This window comes from Sipha flava, unplaced genomic scaffold, assembly GCF_003268045.1.
Source record: "Sipha flava isolate LNK unplaced genomic scaffold, YSA_version1 553_pilon_pilon, whole genome shotgun sequence".
NCBI lineage: Eukaryota > Metazoa > Arthropoda > Insecta > Hemiptera > Aphididae > Sipha > Sipha flava.
In genome coordinates this window covers 287,192-309,988 of record NW_020273536.1, presented here as the reverse complement: position 1 = coordinate 309,988, position 22,797 = coordinate 287,192, and the positions used below count along the sequence as shown (strand labels likewise).

The window sequence follows — 22,797 nt, the reverse complement described above, 5'->3', positions numbered from 1 at the left end:
TACATTTTCATACTTATATAATCTATATATCACTTTTACTTAATAAAAACATATTTAATAATTTTACTGAATTTCTGAGAGAGAGGGAAGGGTGGAGGTTTTACCCTTAAGCTCCCCCTTCTTGCTATCTACTATCTAACTGACTTTAGCGAAAAGTTAGATTGTACTAAGATTTATTATTCACTAATAATAGATTATATTAAATGGAAAAAATAAGATTTCTAAGTACGTTTAAGTACATTGAATAAAAACCAATACAATTTATTTTGAAAAATAAAAACGTGTTAATTGAACAAATCCGCGTCTAATTTTAAGAACCACAAAACATTTTTTTTTTCCAGTTTAAAGAATTAAAAAATAATTTACTAAATAACTGTCGGTAAATACTTATTACAAAGTTCATTTTTTTTTCTTTTGAGATAGTTAGTTGTTATATGAATAAATGAAATTAAAGATATTTATCTTCGAAGGAAAAAAACTAGTGCCAATTGTTCAACAAATTGTTTATCATTATAAATAATTGTATGTTAAAAAAAAAAGTAATTACTATTGAATATTAATGATTATTTATATGAACTTAGATACCATCGATTTGAAAAAGAATTATAAGATAATCAAATAGGAATGAGTTGAAAATATTTTAAATAAGTTTCTAATTAAAAAAAACCAAAAGATTTATATAATCATTATTGAATAATTAGGATGAATATTTCACTTTTCTTTTCGGTAGGTAATTAAAAATAAATTAAGTTTCATAACAGTGTCTCTCGTTCCCAAATTGGAAATCAAATTTTAGATTTATATTTCTATACGACAGAATATTAACGTATTCAGAATGTCAGTTTGTGGAATGGTTCTAAACTGTTGCTATGGTAATACTAATATTAATATAACATAATATATATATATATATATATACAATATATAATTATATATATATATATATGGTAATACTAATATACTAATATTAAGTGTCAACTATATATATACATTATTTTTAACATAGAAAGATAATTGAACTTTTTAATTTTACATAATATAGTAAAACAATTTATTAAAAAATTATTATAAATTCAGCTTGTTTGTATATTTAATAAAACATAATAAAATATACTAATTAAATTTACATGAAACCTTGAATATCTAAATAGTCTAAAAAATGCAATTTTTGTTATAAATTTTAAATAAAAACCTATATCTACCTACCTACATTCCGTAAAGTTGAAATACAACAGTAAAATATTTCTTTGATATTTTTATTGGCATGTCATTATTTAATAGGCATTTAATTTTTCAAATACATTAAATATTATGCAACATATTTGATTTGTATTCACATATAATACATTAACCATACTGTATATTGTATTACACACTAGATTTTGACACTAGGACTTGAATTTTGTATTTTATTCAATTAATTCTAATGTTTTCCACATAGTACATTTAAAATTACTGTTAATAATTTATTATTTATGTTTATAACTATTTAATATTATTAATTTAAAGGTATATAATTGAATTTACTATACAGCTGTTTAAAATAAATACATTTTTAAATCCGTAATAATCGTAATTAATGATATTGTATTCATTACAAGTAATTTATAATGTTGTCTTTATTAAATTATACTTGTAGACATTAATAAATAATTTATAAATTAGTTAAATATTTAAGCAGATAGCATTGTTTAAGCATAATTTAATCAACAATAGGCATAGAACCAGAGCTTGTAAACGTTAAAATAATGTTATTCATGATGAATAATGATTGAAATATTTAAACGTAATCAAACGGAAAACGATAAATGGAAAACGATAAATTACCAGAAAACTAAACATAATTCGAAAAATACAAGATATGTTAAAAAATACATACCTAATGGTTAATAACATAATTGAGGACTTGAATTCAATAACAGACTAAATGCCAAAAAATTGATTTTTGGATTAACCTCAGGAAAAATGTTCTAAGTGCCAAGCCCAATAACATGTGAAACAGTTACGTGCCTTGGTTAATAATATTATAGGTAAAAACATCCGCTAGATAACGTGTGTGTTATGTGCTGGGATTTTGTGGTGAAATAACGCGCTGAATGCCACTAAATATATAAGTTCTACTTTTGATCATGTTAATGTTATTTCTCATGCTGATAACACGACCCGTCTTATAATAAAAATAATTATTTCAGTTATCTGTAGGGACCGGATTTATATGCAAATGCATATATGTATTGGAATAAGTTTTTTTTTGAATCTGATGAGTATTGTCTCCGATTTAGATCATTCTTGTTAAAATAACACTGATTTTATTTTGCATATTTCAACGTTTTTACCTACTAAATGCATATTTGTAGTTTTATAGTGCATATTATTATTAATAGCACATATATTCGTTTTCGTCGTATTTTCACGTTCACAGCCACATAATAATAATAAAATTGCGATCGGTCATTATTTCCAAAGATAAGATTACATACTCATATCTCATATTATAGTCATATACAACATATATATATAGATAGATAATATAGAATTCAAGTGTCGACTTGACGACAAAATATTTTAAAAGCTTTTTTATACTTTTTTTAATACTGTAATAATTAATACTTATTTTTACATTTATAATACATTTCACATATTTGTACATAATTTTAAACAACATTTTAAGTGAATATTTAAGTACATATTTAAAAATAAATATATATTTTATAGCATATTACAGCAATTTTAGAAGCATATTTTGAGGATTTTTTGTGCATATAAATCCGGTTCCTAGTTATCAGTATATGTTGGTCGTTCAAACGGAATAGGTACACGCACATTACCTGTATATTTTCACGTATATTTATTTTACTTAAAATAGCTATTTATTACTCATAAAATGCCAAAAAAACAGTCAGTGCATAATGAAAGAAAAATTCGTAGAAGTGAAGGAAAACCTTACGTGAACAAGAAAAATGTTTTGGTTGAAGGAAAAACAGAACCAAAAGAAAAGATCAATTGAGTCGTCCAGTTGCAAAAGGTAGTATGTCCATATTTTAGTTGCCAAAGGGAATATGTCCAATTTTAAATATAAATTATTTAAAAAAACTACTTATCCACGATTTCTATAGTCTAAAAAAAGTAAAATGTTTTTTTTTCATAAATATATATAAAAAAAAACATTTTACTTTTTTAGACTAAAAAAAACGGGGAAAAGGAAGTTTTTTAAATAATTTATATTTAAAATTGGACATATTCCCTTTGGCAACTAAAATATGGACATACTACCTTTTGCAACTGGACGACTCAATTGTAAATGTAAGTTTCACTGTCGCAGTATTCCACATACTCAAAAGAAACTCCTGTTTCATAACTTTTATGCTTTAAAAGACAACTGTAAACAAAATTCTTATTTGATGCGTTTGATGATTATTCCTCCGGTGAAAAGAAGGCGTCACGGAAAGTATGATGATCCTAAGGACAGCAAACGGAAAGTTACCGTATGTTTTTCTATGCCAGATGGAACGGGCAACATCATACAGGCCTGTAAAAAATTATTTATGGACGTTTTTGGGATTACTAAACGCAGAGTTGAGACTCTAGTGCTTAAAAAAAAAAAATTGTATACTGAAACACGTGGTAATACGCAGAATAGAAGTAAGTTTACTGATGCAGACAAAAACCTTATAATAGAGCATGTGAACTCCTTTCCGAGAGATAAAAGTCATAACGGGAGAAAAAAAAGCAAAAAAGAATATTTAAGCCAAGATTTAAATATCAATAGACTATTTTGTTAATTTAAAGATAAATTTCCTGACTCTCCTGTTACCTACAGGTTTTTCTTTGAAACGTTTAAACAAAAATGCCCAAATATCTCATTCCATAAACCACGTAAATGTAACTTAACCACGTAACTTGCAGTAAATGTGATTTGTTATCAGCAGAAGTAGCGGCAAAATCGCGTGATAAACATACCAAAAATATGTTAGAACTTCATCACAAAAAAGCTGAAAAAGCAAGGCAACAAATGAAACAAGACACAGCTTTGTTTCAGCTCCCTACCAGTGATATTATTGCATGTTTTCAATGGATTTAGAACAGGTCTTATCTTTGCCTTCATTAATGCATAGTCAAATGTTTTACTTGTGTCAGTTATCCTGTTACAATTTAGGTGTACATTTTGGTGACAGTAACAGAGAGCACATGTTCTAATGGCACGAAGGTATGAGTGGCCGCAGAGGAAATAAAATTGCTTCATGTGTTTTTTGAAGAATTTAATTCTAATCCAACAGTGAAACGTAAACTATTTGGTCTGATAACTGTGTGGGCCAAAATAAAAACAATTATTTCTATGGATATATTTAACACTCACAGATAAATTTGACGAAATTAATCATTAGTACATAGTGTCTGGGCATTCCTTTCTATCCTGTGACAGAGATTTCGTCCTAATTGAAAAGTGCAAAAGGGTTGAAAAGTGTGAAGTTCCAATGGACTTGGTACAACTCATTGTCCACACGACACCGAATAACCCGTTTATTGTCACTTTATTAGAACCCAATAATTTCTGATTTCAAAAAAGCAGCAGCCATGTACTTAAATACTGGAAAACTTCTAATTTCAAAATGTTCTTGGCTCAAAATAACAAAAGATAAGCCCGGTGTGGTGCAAACAAAGACTACCTTCAGTGAACTTAAAGCTTGGAGCGCGTGCAAAGTCATCAAGAAAGGTGTGAAAGTTAAAACAATAAAAGAGATGGATTTACCATCCTAGGTATGTGAAAATATAATATCAGTCGAAAAAAAAAAAGATCTTCAGCAAATGCTACCATTTCTAAAAGAAGAAAATAAAGAATTTTTCGAAAAATTAATTAAGTAAATGAAGCTATTTTTTTCTCTACATTTTTTATTATTTGTAAAAACTTAAGTCTAATATTACCAAAATATCTGTATTAGAGATCTATTAAATTTGTAAAAAAAATAAAAAAAATGATTTTGTACTTGGCAAATTTTTACCGAATATACTATTGTGGCTTTACACGTTTTATCATTTTTTTAGTATAAGATTTTTTTTTTTTTTTAAGGGGCGAAATAAAACTTATATTTTCATGAGTAGTGTTAAGTATAAGTTATTAAAGGGTCTTACATTTTTATTGACATATATTTTTACAACTTTCCTCTGGTTTCAAAAAAATTGTGAATAATTCAATATCAACTTTTTGGCACTTAGCCCGATATTGATTTCAAGTCCACATTTATACATACTTGTATATAAAGTATCATTAAAGATTAAACAAAATAAACAAATTTATGTTTATTAGGAAATTATTATTATATTGTATAAATTAATATATCTTTATTTTTCCTCCCATTTAAGAGGCAGCAATAGTAGGGGATAATGGTGGAAAAATTAATTTCTATATTTCCAATAATATGAAAAACCACCTATTATAAATATCGATGAGGTTAATTTTTCAGTGCATACGATTGCACAATTTTTCCTTTTTTGACCCGACTAATTACACCACGATTGCGCCCCGATTCCTTTTTACCTGATAAAATCACAACACAATTGCGCACCAAATATGTGTTTATAATATGTATAATAATTTATGTACAACATAAAATAATGTATACAATACATACTTTCTATTATTTGCATATACATGCACTAAAACTATTATTTCATAAATTAAAACAAGAAAATTAAAACAACACCAAGTGTAAAACTAAATATGTCATTTTTAAGACATAACTTATTTACTACAATATTAATAATATGTGAATTCTAAAACCACTCAGTAAGCCATATTATTGGAAATAATATCAATAATATAAATTTCATTAAATATCAATTTTTATGAGAAGCATATTTTTAATTAGACATTAATATGCTGCTTTCCGACGTGTAGCATTTGATTTCATTACGTCTGTCACACCCCGTTAAACCTCAGCACCTTTGGTCCTATCACGGTAGCAGCTCATCAGCACTCTTGCTGTGGGTTGTGTTGAAACACGGACTTTAAAATTAAAAACTACGACCCTGTATAGAATAAGTATATAAATATACCTTATTAATATACGAGAATGTGTGGTGAAAATATAAGGTGACCATACGTTCCCGTTTTTTGAATCTTAGTCCCGTTGTCCCCAGGAACATTTTCGGGACACTAAAACGTCCCGTTTTCAAAAGATAAGTAAAAATAACGATAATCAATTTTAATCTTTCGATGAGTTATTGTTTTTTACGAGTATTATATTTATCTAATACGTGTGCATTTAACGTGTAGATACTGTATTATTGCATGGATGACGTTGAATGGAATCGGGACTATTTGGTGTATCGGAATGTATTAGATTACATTTTTTATCAATAATATTTAATCCTTCGATAATATTTATACATCACTGTAGGTATGTAACACATTATTTATTTTATTTCATATTAAATAATATACGAGTATATGTAGGTAATATACAATTTGAGAGGTATCGTCTTAAATACTTTGGAATAAATGAAAAAATTAAAACCTACCTTTAATAAAACATCGAATTTTTCTTATCATTAATTTTTATCCCTCTACTAACTTCATAATACTTTGGACGACCTAGGGCACATGCCCCTCCCCCTTGGACAACTATGACTACTTGACAACGCATCCAACTAACAATAGTCAATAAGTTATGACTCATAACCAATGCTCGACTTGGAAAATTAAAGAAGGGGGACTCTATTTACTTTAAAAAAAAGAGCGTTTCCAAAACTTGTTAAGCGTTATAATCTTAACATAATAATAGTAGGGGGACGTTAAAATTTCTGAAAATTAGTTGGGGTACTCCGTCCCCTTGCGTCCCCCCAAAAGTGGAGCACTGCTCATAACAATATTAGCCATTCTTTAGATTTATAAAACTTCATTAACCGAGCAAGTTTATAAAGAGCAATTATAACAATGTGTTTTCCACAATTCAAGCTACGACAGAACAATTTTTTCAGTATAAATATTTTTGCTAACATTTCAATAAACTGTGTTATTAGGTAATAATGACTTAGGGACGCTCGTGAATATTACAAATATTTGTGCAATCACCAATACCTTTACTTACGATCATAGGTGTGCGCAGGATTTTGTGTCGGGTGCAGCATACATTTTTAACCGGCCCTAAAGAATAAGCGGCCCACTTATTTCCTTTATATAGCATCCCCCTCCGAATTCTTTTTTAGCCCCACTGTGTAAAAATTTAATATTTTATAATTTCATATAATCACTTTTGTACCCAAATCATTATATGGTATATCCCCCCACTATATAGATTCATCACTCTATAACTAACCTATAATAGTTATAAGAAATATAGTAAATTGTAAATAAAAAGTAATAATATTTTTATGAAATTTAGTATATTCATTTATACTTTTATAAATATATTTAACATCACATATGTAATAAATGACACTACTCAGACTGCAGTAACAGTGAAAAATCGTAATTCAATTACAAACATAATAATCGATTCGGTTATGTGATTACTGATTACTAATTATGGCATCTATTCCGTTTTAGTATTACTGCACGTCTGGTTGAATGGTTAATGCGCTATTGTCATTGTGGGGTTGTGTCTGTATTTGTATACTGTATAATCTAGTGTGTAGATACGTCGAATTTACCCAATATTATCCATCTATTTTTAGATTTGTATTGATAAAATAATATTATCATTTTTCATTTGAATAACATTGATGAACATTTATATTTTAATTTAATTATAAACTCAATATGTTTAAAATTATTCATTCTATGTATACCTTTCAAATAAATATCTACCAGCTCACTAAATCCAAGATAAATTGTCAGGTGCAGCGAAAGCAGCATTCGCTGCACCCGTGCGCACGCCTATGCTTACGATATTCGCGCACTAAGACCGTTTGTAAAATAATATTATTCCTGCTTGGATATTTATCAGACTGGTTGTGATAATCACAAAGTATTGGGCGTGGCTTAAGCGCGTGCATACGCCGCGGGAAAACACCTAACAGCGCGTTCTCTCGATCGTTATGTACATTTCACTTTTGATGTGGCGCGTCCTGGTTTAATGTTTATGGAAATATTTTTCAATACGATTTATCGATAATTATCAATCGATAAACATTAAAGACTGTATTTTAGTCATATTCACGTTTAAATGAAAAATCGGTCGTCACCTAATGCGATGATACAGTTTAGATATAATTATAGCCAATATAGATAATATTTATAATATTGCTATTAATTATTATTTTTATTTATAGTCCCTAATCCCCACCTCATACCACCACAACCAATGAAAACAAATTGCGCAGTAGTCTTTATAGTTTTGTCGTTGTATTTATGTTCAAATGTTGTTATTACTCGTTTGACAATTGACATTTAATGGACCTAATATCCTAATACTAATTAAGTCATTTTACTGGATAAAAGTGATTTTTTTTGATTTTTCTAACTATGATCATCACAAGTAGAACAAATTCCAATCTCGTGATGAGAATGTTTTTTGTTTTAATACAATGTCAATATAAATGTAGTGTTTGTTAAGTAACAAACTGTTCAAATCCAAATCAAACTAGAAATCATTCTGACAATTTAGAAAATTATTTAAAACGATTCATTTATGCCTATTATGACAATATAGTCAAATTTACATTATTCTTATTACATTATTTCAAAGTATCCATATCACGAACCAAGATATACATAAATAGCATAATATAGGTATTGTACTAATAAATATATATGTAGACCGTAGTTCATATTTTTTTAATCCTCTAAATAATTATATGGTAAGCAGACAAGTCGAAATAAATCTGTTACAAGGATTAGCAGAGTTGGTTTCTAATGTTGGCCATTTACTGGCCAAGTGTTAACCTGGTTTGCAGTATTTCAAGTTCTACCTCCTACCCTCATATAAGTTATGTCACTTAACACACCACAGCTCAACTATGTTGATAGCTACTCCTGTCCTTAATACCTATTATTTTAAGATACTATGGTAACTCAGGATCAATCATAAATATTGTAGATATTTAATAAATCATTGAAAAATTTAAACTAAGTTATATAACATTTTAAATTAAAATAACGTAAAATGAAAAATTTGAATACTACTTTAATCACTAATAACACAAAACTTAAATTACATAACGTTATAATTTTAAATAACAATAAACACAAAAGTCATGAAACGTTTTCATTCAAAATAATATAAAACTACATTTTTTTTTCAAATATAAGCCTTGCGTAGAACAGTTAAACGTGAAATATTTCAATATTCAATAATCAAACTAAGTATAAATATAAATGTATGGAATTAAATATATTTATTTTAAACATTACCGTACAAAAAAAAAATTAAAAACCAAATAACTAAATAACTCACTAAATGACCATTAGCTGGAGGCATGTCAATTTTAATGCGAACGTAATCTTTTTTGTGGTTTTCGTTACATGTATAGAAAACTCCTTTATTTTGAATTCTATTTTCGATTCCATCAGTGTTAGCCTCCCTTTTCGGCTCTAGTACCATCCTGAAACAATAATAATAATTATTAAAACACTATTGTTAATAAGTTTATTTATCGAAAAGGGATTGGATTTTAGAGACATTCGATTACTACACAAGGTAGACGATGAATTTATTTATATCTATATATAATTTAATAGTTTTTATTATTTTATCATATAAATTAGGCTATATTTTGAGTTTTAAATAATTGGATAAACTGGCATTTAAATTGATAAAAAAAAAGTATATTTCAAGCTAATACATTGAATTTTATAACAATTATGAACATATTAATTGAAATAACGACTATTTCAACTATGAAAAACGAGAAAGTGAATTTTCAAATAAAATATACCTAAATAATTAGTGATAAAAATATTAAGTCATTGTTTGTTATTAAGTTAATTAAAATTTAGTTTATTAAGTCATTTTTCACCAAAATTATAATTTATTAGAATAATGGAGAAAATCATGTTAAAATACCAATAGATAGGTTCTATTAACTCATCTATTATTTAAATTAATTATTTTTGTTAGTTTTTTAGAAAATACATAATAATAATATTGGTATACATAATATTTTGAGATTATTTTTTTTTTTTATTATAAAGTATTCTTGAATTTAAAATTAATAATTATATGAACTGCCGAAATGTTGTAGTCATAAAACAATTTTCTAGAAAATAAAAGTGAAGAATTTGCAGTTATAATGAATAAATAGTTCAATTCAATTTCAAATTATTAAAAAGCTGTAATCATATTCATATTATGTTATAATAATAATTGAGAAAGTTACCAATGTTTTATCCAAAATTAGTGATGACATTATACTTATTGTTTACATATTTCTGTCAAAACAAAATGATAAGTGTTGCATTGTAAAATCGTTTTTTAAAATGTATATCTTTAGAGTTATGTTTAATATATACTCGTTTTTTGTAATTATAATCAATCCTTTGATAACGTTTTCACAGTTTTATATAATTTATTATTAAGCAAACACTAAATATTAGCTGAACTATGATGATTCATAACTTTAATTATAAAACTTAAAGTAATTTGTACTTGGTAATTTACAGTGTTATGTTCATAGGTGGACATCGGGGGAGGGGGCTTAGACCCCCAAATATTTTAATAGTCGCTCAAAATCGAAACTTTGTTAGAAATGTTATTCGTTGTTTTTATAATTATATGTTCGTATTTTTGAAGATCGTAAAATACCAACAAAAACAATAGCATTAAAAATACCAATTACATAGTTGGGCTACTTGCAAAAGAAGTTTCAGTCCAATGAAAAAAATAAAAACTTGGCTAAGGACATCGTTGGTTCAAGATAGGTTCAGCGATCTTTGAATACTATTTATTGAAAAAATATAAAAATCAATGATATTTTGAATATCTTTGCTGATACAAATAGATATTTGTCATAAAAATAAAATATTAATTATTTTTAAATATATATTATTTAGTGTTTTTTTTTAATATACAATTTAAACATATCTATATTATTAATGGTAATAAGTTTTACTTGTGTATGAAAAGGGGGTGAAGTGGCGAAGCCCTTGTAGGTTATTTTACATTGAATTATTATAGCCATTCACAAAAATTCAACCAAATGCCCACCTATGATTATGTTAATATACAAATGAGCATACAAATATATCAAAATAAATAAGTTATATTTTACGCTATAATTATAATTTTTTGACCGAAGGAGCAAATAACTTAACTAGGCTGAAAATCAATAAATAATCTACACTACATTTATGTTAGATATCTACGTTAGTATTTTATCATATACTTGTCATACTAAAACATGACATAGTTTCACTATAGCAAAATAATTTTAATAATCCGAATTAACTTAGGTTATATAGGTTCTTCTTCTTTTTCTAATAATAAACAATTATTTAATATGGCTGACTAAGGACATCAATGACGTCAGCATGTTAAGCTGAATAATATGAGTCAAAACTCAATCGATTGTTTCAAAAGTAGTAAAGTAGAATATATGACTGTTCATTTTTATAATTATTTATGTATCATTTAATTAAATAACAATGAAAAATTGAATAAAATTATTGTACGCAAGAAAAAAAAACTATCTATTGGGTTGACTTCAAATTCCTACCTACGTTCCATAAAATATCATTTAATAGGTCAGACAGTCAATAAAACATCATTACTGTTACAACCCTTAACACGACATTTACAACCTTTATACACAGCATAACTTACCTAATAAAACACGAATGACAAACTAATCAATAATACTTCTACAATATTGTTTTCGTAAAATTAATAAAATTGTTATAGTATTTTCAAATTAATAGTTATGAAGAATGACTGTTTTTAACATTATTTTTATCATTGAAGTGACGCCAGTCGTTCTGTGTATGTATATAGATAATAAATATAGAAATATTTTATGGGAGAACGGGGTCTATGTTAAATTTTTTTTTTTTTTCTAGTGTGTTATATCATATGTATAATGATTATCTACCAATAATAATGTAATGAAATCACCAAATCTATAAATAATATCTAATTATCATATATGTATAATGGAATAATAATATTTAATGGAATTTTGGAACACAAATTACATTTTATTAGGTTGGTTACATTCGGTAAAATTATAAGTAAAAACGTTATATAGTCCAATAGAAAATATAACATAAAATATGAAAAGGATAAGTCATTACAAGATAAATAATGTTTTAATGTTGGTTTAATTTATTAATATTAAATGATAACAATTAGGAAATTTAATTTATTTTTAACAAATCAAAATATCATTATAAATAATTTAAAGATACATACTTAATGCTTACAATATCAACAATTTAAACATTTTAAAAATATTCCGAAAGAAAATATATCAAAGAATTCAGGTTTTTAAAAAATGTAATTAGAATAAAATATAAAAATATATCACATAGTTTATATACTACATAGATTATACATATATATAAATGTTATAAAACGGATGATAAATAAAATAACAAAGAACTATATATTATAAAATCAAACATAGATTCATAAAATTATAAGAAATACTAATTTACTTTAAAAATAAACTTAATAGTTCACATCGATATAATGCAAAACTTTTATACTGTAACAAAACACTATATATTATAATACATTTTCCATATAATAATTCTAAAAGTTACCATAACGTAAACATTAAAATTAAAATAAATCGTAAAAATTTTAAACATCATTATTTTCCTAATTTCTGAACAAAGCAATTGTGTTAAAAATAGATATTACGTAAATTTAATGCACTGTATTTATTTGAAATATACCTAACAATGTAATGATATCTAAGAATCGACAAATCTAAAAAAATTTTGAATAGAAATTTTCAAAGCATGACTCTCCTTGTTTCTGCTGCAAATAGTGGAGAATAAAAGTTACATTTTTAAATTTAAACATTTAAAAATGTCAACAATTTGACAAACGGTTCAAATAATGTTAAAAAGTTATTATTTTTAAAAAAAAAAATATTTTGAAAACTACTAAGATAATCGAAAAAATAACACACTTTAAGATCTATACATGATTTTAAATTTTATAATACATCGTACTAAAATGTAAGTTTATAATTAATTCATTGTTCTGGAAAGAAATATTTTAAGAAAAATCTGTAAGTACAACCATAACACAAAGTTGTTAAACACCCTAATTCTATTTAAAATATAAAATTACATATTTGGAGGTTACATTATTCTCTTTATATCGTAGCCAAAACTCTGTATAAACGATCCCACTCAAATCTCTCCAACCACCGTAATCCTCTAATCTCAAACTTATCCACCCCCAGCATTCCAGGTGACCCTGGACGACGTTTGAAACGAAAATGGTGTCGGGACCTCCTGACTGAATAAAACCCATCCGCAACTCCAAAGAAGTCCCATCACTGGATGGGTTCTTCGCTCAAGTCTCCAGTCTTCTTATATAAATCTACTACAACACTTACACTTATTGTAAAAATAATATATTTACAGATTGTGTAATAAAAAAAAAAAAAAAAAAACATTATTCTCCTCAAGTTACAAAATTACTATTTATACTGAATTTATATAATTAATTTAACCATGAATAATTATTCGAATACTACAAAAATAATAATATTAAATAATTAAATAATTTTCAAAATTTAATAATACAAATTCAGGCAAATAACATTAAATATATCACCCTAAAAGTGTATTTTAAATATTTTTGCTACAACCTTAAAATACCATTCATTCTAAATTGAGTTAATTTTAAATAGGATATTTCAATGTTTACTCCGGGGAGAGATAATTTAATAAAGATTTGTATTACTTAAATTAGGTATACGAGTATAGTAACATAGTTTTGTATTGCTAATATATCATGCACTGTTTAATTTACATTTTAATTAATTTATAGAACCGGGAAATGAATACACATTCAAGGGACCAAATCTCCCAAAAATATATTGCAATAATAAATATTTTCATGGTTCATAATTGGGAAATAAGAAAATGAAAAAAGTATGTATGTCAAAAGAAATAATGTAGTAATTCGTCATGGAAAATTTAAGCGAATCATTTAGTTTCTTTTTTTCATACAGATACTTATATCTTTACCCAATCATAACTTTAGTTTAATAATGACTGAATAGAAAATAATAAATAAAAAATAGAAAACTAAATAAAAAACTAACTAAACTAAATAGAAAACTCTTTGAAGCAAAACATAAACATCGAGAACAGATTATAAACTTATGTTTTTTTTTTAGTTCTTTACAAATTGAAAATGGATAATTAAAAATAGTATACTAATATTTTTTAATATTAATATAAATAAATAACCCTACAATTGTTACAAACTAAAAATTAATCATTACATTTCTGTAGGAACAAATGGTCATACGATACTAAATAAATAATCCATTCAAATTTGTCTAGATAAAAATATGCTATGTGTACATACATTTAAAAGAAGCATAAGGAAATATTTAAAATATCACGACGTTCAAAATATTTATCTTAGTAATAATATATTTGATACATATTGAAACCATACGTATGTTCACTTATACGTTAACAAAGAACTTACTAAAATAAAGTAAATAATAGAAATATTTTTCGTGAATACTACATTAAAACACCTATGTACTAATAATTTACTATAAAAATAGATAAAAAAGATGTTTACTAAACCATATTATTAACTACATCTATAGTTTTAGTATTGAGTACTATTTGGGTCGGTGATATACGATTGTGTATGATTTCTCTACCTAGGCTTTAAAAGCATTACGATTGGGTACGAAAATAAGTGCAACGTCGCCAACATGTACTATTAAATTTAATTAAAAATAATAATGATTTTTTTAAATATAATTTAAAAAAATCATTATTATAATATTATAGTCAATTAAAAACAATATAAGATATTTAGGTATAAAAAATACAATAAAAATACACGTTATATGTTATAAATTAAAACCTTGGTATCGATAACCAGTCCCTGATAAAAAATGTAATACATTACCATCTATTTCAAATTGGTCGTATAGTTTTATTACATAGTTAATTTTTTGCATATCTTTAGATGGAATAGCTTTGGATATATTTGTTTGTATAGTGGATATTTTTATTTTGATTTCAGCCTGCATTTCTTTCAATGCCTCAAGCACAAAGTATATTGGTGGATGTGCGTTATAGAATTGAGCGTTAAAAGTTCTGTGGAAACTCTCTGGACCATTTGTAGTTCTGACATTAAAATACGTAAAAATTACGGAATTAATAATGATCTAAATATTTTATGACACTTTATTTTTATGTATCAGAACAAACTTTAAAGTTATATTGTACAAGAATACTTCCAAATTTTTCTTATAATTTATAAAACTATGATACCTTTTATTTGTTGAAGGTTCTTCAGCCCATATATTAGTTGGAAATATATAATTTGGTTGTATAAATTGTTATATAAAAATTTATAAATTATATTGTTTATATTGTATATATTGTTTATAAAAATTGTAAAAAATATAAGCAATCGTTTCCTAAAATAAATTATATTACAAATTTTCACGATTTTAAACAACGGCAACATTGCACTAAGTATTGGTAGGTAGAATGTACGCAATCGTAATATTGAAAAAGGTCCATACGGAATCGTATCATACGCAATCGTAACGCACCCATTTGGGTATCCGGTGTCGAATGCAGAATGTATAGAATCATTAATATTGTATTAAAATAAATATATACACTATAAAACATAAAGATAATGTACATACATAGACGCCAGCCTTAAAAAGTGTAACTAGTGCCTGTTTTTTAAAATTTCCTACCTAAAAAATGTGTCACTTCATATATTGAGTTCCAGTAGAAGAATTGTGCCATAGATATTTTCATTTTCAAATAACAGAAACTTTAATTTTATTTCAATTACTGTTACTGTAAACTTCTAAACATAAAAATAAATGAATAATCTTATTTATCATATTTCTAACGAATGCTCATGTCCCTTAGTTATCCGTGTACGTTAATGCCTATGTCAACACAATATTTTTTGTAATATATATTCTATAGAAAATAGCAGCCATCAACTTTACGAATCGGTAAGAGATTGAATACATACTGTACTTAAATTTATCAGAATTAATTTTTTTTTTTAATAAAATTGTAAAATTAATTTAAAAATACAACAGTATAAATAAAATGTTAACTAAATAATTTAGTACCCTTTTTATAACCGATAACATTTTTTAGGTGTAAATCTCTTTTAGTTGTATGTTGCAAAAAAATATTAATCACCGACACGCCAGACATACAATATTAAGATGAACTAAATAAATTGAGTGTAAAATTTTCAGATCTTAAGACCCTTTCTTTTTAATTTTAATTTAAAATAATAGGTATCTAAATTTTATATTAAAAGGTAAATAAATTAGTTCATAGATTGTTTATTTAATAAAAATATTATAACAATATATATATTTTAAACTTATTTTTAAAGAAATATAATTTACAAATATCAAAGATCCGATTGAACTCTATTATTTAGTCTAAGTAATTAGGATACAAGTAGATGAGTGACACTGAATAACTTTAATAAATTATTTTATATATATTTTTTCATTTTCTAAAATAATATAAAAACAGTTTAAAAATGTCGATTTTTTTTTTCTTTCCTTTGATAAGTTTATTTATAAAAAAATAGTCTGAAAAAATTAAATAGTAATTTATTATAGATACATCAAAATCATCCACAGGTTTTAAATATACATGTAAATATATTTGTATATTAGATTATAATTATTACTTCAGTTTGAAAATGAAATATTTTGACATAACATTTTAATAACGATTTCAATATATAATTATATAATTTATTATATACATACAAAAATATTTAATTAAATATTTCTCAATTGAAAAATAAGTTATTAATCCTTTGCATTTTCGATTTAATATTTAATTTATTAAAAAATCTTGGGTATTTATTTTTTGCATCGTAACTGGGGTTACTTTCCAATACAAGAGTAAGAAGAACACCTAATACTTTATTGTATTATAAGCACCGGGTATCATAGTGTTTCTTTAATTTATTTTATTTATTATCATTTCAGCTGTACTATCAGAAAATGGATAGACCATTGTTTTTGGTAGGCCAATTGACATGGGCGTATCGAGAACTTTTTAAAGTTTACTAGTTTACTATACTTGAGACCACATTTAAACATACAACTGTAACTTATAAGTACGTATTTATTTAATTTCTTTAGTTTTCAATAATTTCTTGTGTATTGGTTTGAGAATTTATTTTGAAAATTTTTTATGTACAGATCAATTAAAAATGATAAAAAAACTATTAATAATAAATTATATATATATTATATAATTATATTGATAGTAATTTTTAATTTTTTTGTGATAATATCCAAGACCTCTTTTCGTCCAATTTCAAATTTTATTTAACTAAATATACAGAAATAATATAGAAATTAATGATTTTAACAACCAATATAGTTCAATATTAAAATGTTTGTTCCTACTATTTTGCATCCATGATATTATATTAATGAGTACTTTATAAATTTAAACAAGCAAATGAATGAATGAATGAATGAATTTATTTATTTATTTATAAATTCAATAAGAGCATTTTAACCAGAGGCATGTCTAAAAGGGAGGTTTAGATGTTCTAACTCCTCTCCCTCTTGAAATCTTAACAAATTTAAAAAAAAAAAGTATTGCTTAATATTTTTATATAATTTAAGTTTAATATCATATAATAAACATTTTCCAGGGTAATTTATATAATCCATTGTCGATCTATTTATTACAATAAAATTAATATGTTGTGAAATAAATACGTTTGAAATAAGTGGTAATATAAATATTTAATATAAGTATTATAATATTTTAGAATTTATTAATTATTATTTAATTATTGTTTAATTATGATTATTATACATTATCTTCAAAAATATTAAATATATGTACGTTAAACAAATTATTAGATAATTATTTAATTAATATAGAGTATAGAGTATATAGAGTAATTTATTTCACCAACAGTTACATATAGATTTTTGTAATACTAAACAAATCAAAATTACTAGATTTATGGTATAGAAATAAATTTAAAATAAACACACCAATAATACGAGTATGCAAGTTTTTAGATTAAATACATTTTGTAAATAATGAAATGGAACTTAAAAAAAACTGTAACATCAACGTCAAGATCAAATTTTTAAATGAATAAAATAAATTGTAATCCTAATCTAAAACCTTCAAGAATATATTAATACTTAAGTAAACCAATAAAATATGAATCAATAACGAATTGCGCATAAAAATTTATTGAATTATAAGGTTCCTTCAAATTAAATGGATAACTACTTCAAAAGTAACGTTGAAGAGACACTGGGTAAAAATATTATGAAGCTATATTTAAATGTAGAACTACTACCCATATAAAATATACCAGAATTTTTTTCATTGCTAATTAGTTAGGCTAGTTAGCTAGTTAATAGTTCTAGGCTCTTTATAACAAGTGGTTTTTTTTTTGCTCACATTTTTACACATAAGTATATCACGGTCACGGAACTAACACCCGGTGTGGTTTTTAATTTTACATTTAGTATAACTTATGACAAACCAAAACAGAATTTAAGTAAAAGAAAAATTGCACTAGGACTTCCTAAAAATTACATACTAACAACGGGTTTTCTTGGGAACACAACAAACACAACAATTATTATTTTACCAATGCATTTAAAAACTTATCAATTTAATACTAATAATGGCATTGTAAATAATTATGCTTATTACCTATCCAGTGTTTATAAAAATTACTAGTATATCAATATAAATTATAAACCACACAATCCACCTAAAGTTATTTTTTGTACAAAGAAAATTGGTTTATTCCAATACGTGTAACATGGGTAGTTCCTCAAGGATACCATTTAACACCAATATATACTTCTTATTTTTAATAATAACAATAATTTTCAAAATTACACTAAATTAATGTTTGCTGCTGTTATAAAAGTATTAATATTAATTTAATTAATTTTCAAGTTGAAGCTTATTTACTTAACTTTGATTTAAATATTCTTTATAAATGGTAGGTATATTAACAATAATTTTACGCTCAATATTAATAAATACCAGATAATGAGATTTTCCAAAGCTCGAATAGTCTCAATATTTAATTACAATATCAATGCTGAAACATTACATCCCATAATAAGGTCTATTAAGGGACTTGATATTTTTTTTATCTTAAACTAAAATTTTACCGTCATTGTTATCATATCAAAAAAAAATATAGGATTTCATTCATCGAAATAACACAGACTTTAATGATTAAGCTCTAAGTTTATATATTGTTGTTGTGTACTTTATATTTATATAACTATGGCCCAACAATATGGTTTCCACACCAATTCTGTTCTATTTACTAAATTGAAAAAATTCATCAAAAATTCATATGTTTCCTCTCATTTAAGTGTTCCATGGTCAGGTAGCTGCTTTCTTCATATTCTCCACTTTTAATGTTTCATAACCTTGAAACACTTAAAATCGCAATTTTATTAATTTTGTTAATATATATATTATATTATATATAATATTTTATAACTAATATAATTGGGTATGAAATCACTGAGATGAGCTAAGCCGAGCCCTTATCATTTCAGTCGTAGTTATATTATCACATATGTGGACAAAAAGTATATATGAAACATATGAAATTGGTTGAGGATAAATATTAAATGATATCACATCAGATAACCTTATTATCCACACAGGAACGGATAACGCAATACAATGTAAAATAGCCTAACTATTAAGGCTCGAGAGGAAGTCATAACCTAACCTGCATAAGAAGATACAATAGTCTCCCGCACCTACAAGCCAACATATATAACAACCAGGACACTAAAACCCTAGTATATATCCAGTACAGGTTTTGCCAAGCGGGAGGCCACGTACCAAACATAAAATGAAAATACAGATGTAAGTATTGACACAGAAATACCATTGATACAGCAATACGATTTGTAGGCTCGCGAATATAGCACCACAAAAATCTCGGCAAAAACAGACAAGTTATCAACTCAGGGATTAGTCACCATGAACTAACTTCTACTAGAAACTATCGTTTAACCTATCTGTTTGTTTTAAAAAACTTATGCGGTGAATAATTTTTAATTAAAAAGTAGAAATATTTGTGCAACTCAATTCAATAACTACGAATGTCGACAACATTTTACAGAAGAATATAAATTAGAAGAATTACATCATATTTGTTCTCGTGTAATAAGCCCTTACTATTTTCAATACAAATAATGCAAGTTTTAAAACATACCGTGATACGTTTTAAGAACGCATAAAATATTAAAAACAAAGTTGATACTCTCAAATGCAACTCGTGTACAAAAATTATTCGGGACATAAATAAGGTGACCACCACTCAGATATTTTAACATCGAGTCGGTGGGCTCTCCCTTCCTTTCAAAGACACGTGTTACCCGTGAGATCTAAAAATAAATCAAATAAATATGTTTTTATGTATAACTATATCATGTAGTTTAATTATTTAAAAATATAGATAAAATTGGACTAATAAATCAATTATATGCATCATGTATTTATTTAATTGTATAAAGATTTATTATTTTAAAATAATTGAATAAAACGATTTATAATAGATACTTAAATTACTTAATTACTCTCTTTTTATTACAATGCAATAATCAAAAATATTTAGTAAGCTCCAAATACGACAGTTTTGCTTGGTCAATGTTTCACGATCAGTACACGTGGACTAGTTTGCAAGATTATACGATCGGCATAAAGACCTTAAGCTTTTACTTATTTAATATATTACGTAGGTAAGTAGCAACAATAAATTAATTATGATTCACGAAACTTTAAGTTCTAAGACTTAATTTTAAGTTTAATGTTATACGGTGGTTTTTAGTTCAATATTAGTAGAAGAATTTCAAACTTTTGTTTATACAATATTATTTCTTCATCTATAGTAGATACATACAAAAAGTACAAGATACTAAGGGGATGTCCCAAGTGCGTCCCGTTTTCAATTTTATTATTTTTACAATCTAAAGCGTCCCACACACGATACGTTTTGTCGTACGACAGGTTGTACAACTTTGTTTGATATGATCTCACAAACTATTATCGTACTGTGTATGATATTGTTGTACAACGTGTCGTACGACGAGTTTGTTTGATGAGAAGTTTGAGCATATATAAAATCTGTCGTACGACGAGGTGATCGATTTGTGATACTAGTAGCCACTTCAGTTGTGCCAGTTATCACTACAATGAACATTATCACAGAATATTATATTTTACTGCTGTTATACGTTTTAAATATTTCAAATTTGCATGTTTCGTCCATTCTCAAATAATTGAAAAAATCTTTTGGCTCATTACTACGTAATTCATGAAGCAAATTAATGTTTGAATACGTATTACGTTCTAGTAGCCAATATTGACGTTCGAGTATTGTGATTCCATAACGGTGATAACGTTAGGAAAATAGCATTTAACCTTAATTTTGATAATAATTTAGCATGACTACAACTCCTCGCGATGTACCCTGGGTAACTCTAGATAAACTGGAACGCACTAAGGCTATGTCAAAAATATGACCTTTTTTAGGGAGACGCAATCGGGTATCACCTTATTTTGGACAAACTCGGAACATTAGAAAAAAACGTGATTCGGGACGCACTCAGAAAACTCCCAATACAAATAATATTAATTAACCTAAGTGACTGAGCCCCTATTCTTAAACACTTTTCGTACACGAAACGTCATATAACAAAATTTATAGAAGTCTATTTAAAAAAGTAAAACCTCGGATAAAATCATCCATCAAACAAATCTTTAGAACCCAATATAATAAAGTATAAGCTGTAACAGTTTGTATAAAATGTTTAAATAGGGAAAAATAATAAGAATAAGAATTAAGTAAGACAAGTGTATGTAATATTTTAAACCGAAAACAAATTCAAATTATAGTGTTGTGTAAATATAAATAATCCCTATAATATAAACAATTAAGACCAGTGTTGTTACTTGAAGGTGTTTTAATCATGTAGTTCAGACCAAGTGGAGTGGAAATCGAAACGCTGGAAAAAATGAAAAAAAAATACTGGATTCTCAACGAAATCAAACTAATGCTCCGGGTACATCTAAAACGATCGTATGCGGCGAGACAGGATCATATTAAACATGACTCACGAAAACAACCTTCAAAGACGTCATAATATGATTATTATTATTGTGCATCAAGTAAGCTTTTTCGGGACATCCGACGGGACGAGTATTTTAAGTATTCAATTCAATCGGTTGTACGAAATTTTAGTTATAAGTCAATTGTAAATTATGTACTTGATTATTTATAAAGATACAATTAAAAACATGAATTGAACAAGATAATACTGTTTGGATATCAGAACAAATATCAGAACAACACATACTTGATATTATGTTGACATACGTGACTATGTGTTCAAAATCATTCTCTAACGGAGGACACGTTTGTTTAAGCTTCCACTGTATTACAGGTATAGAACTAGAATAGACAAAAATAGAAATGGCCACAGTTAAATACACAAATTTTTGCATAGGAAATGTAAAATGAAAACACGGTGACGTCCGAACAGTCCCACACATAGTAGTGGTGCCGAGTCATAATATTTCAATGTTATCCACATAAATTATTCATGATGCGTATT

At 25.9% G+C, this 22,797-nt stretch overlaps 1 protein-coding gene across 4 annotated transcripts in view; it reads right to left on the bottom strand.

Moving 5' to 3' along the window:
* LOC112691037 (phosphatidylcholine:ceramide cholinephosphotransferase 2-like) overlaps positions 1–22,797 on the bottom strand; it is a 47,613-nt gene that overhangs the window by 8,823 nt on the left and 15,993 nt on the right. For 3 of the 4 annotated variants that reach the window (XM_025565146.1, XM_025565145.1, XM_025565144.1), the window contains one exon: positions 9,396–9,543. In XM_025565146.1, coding sequence (XP_025420931.1) covers positions 9,396–9,542 — 147 coding nt within the window. In that variant the 5' untranslated portion in view covers position 9,543. Of the gene's footprint in view, positions 1–9,395; positions 9,544–22,539; positions 22,635–22,797 lie in introns of all 4 variants that reach the window. The other variant, XM_025565147.1, reaches the window with a different exon arrangement.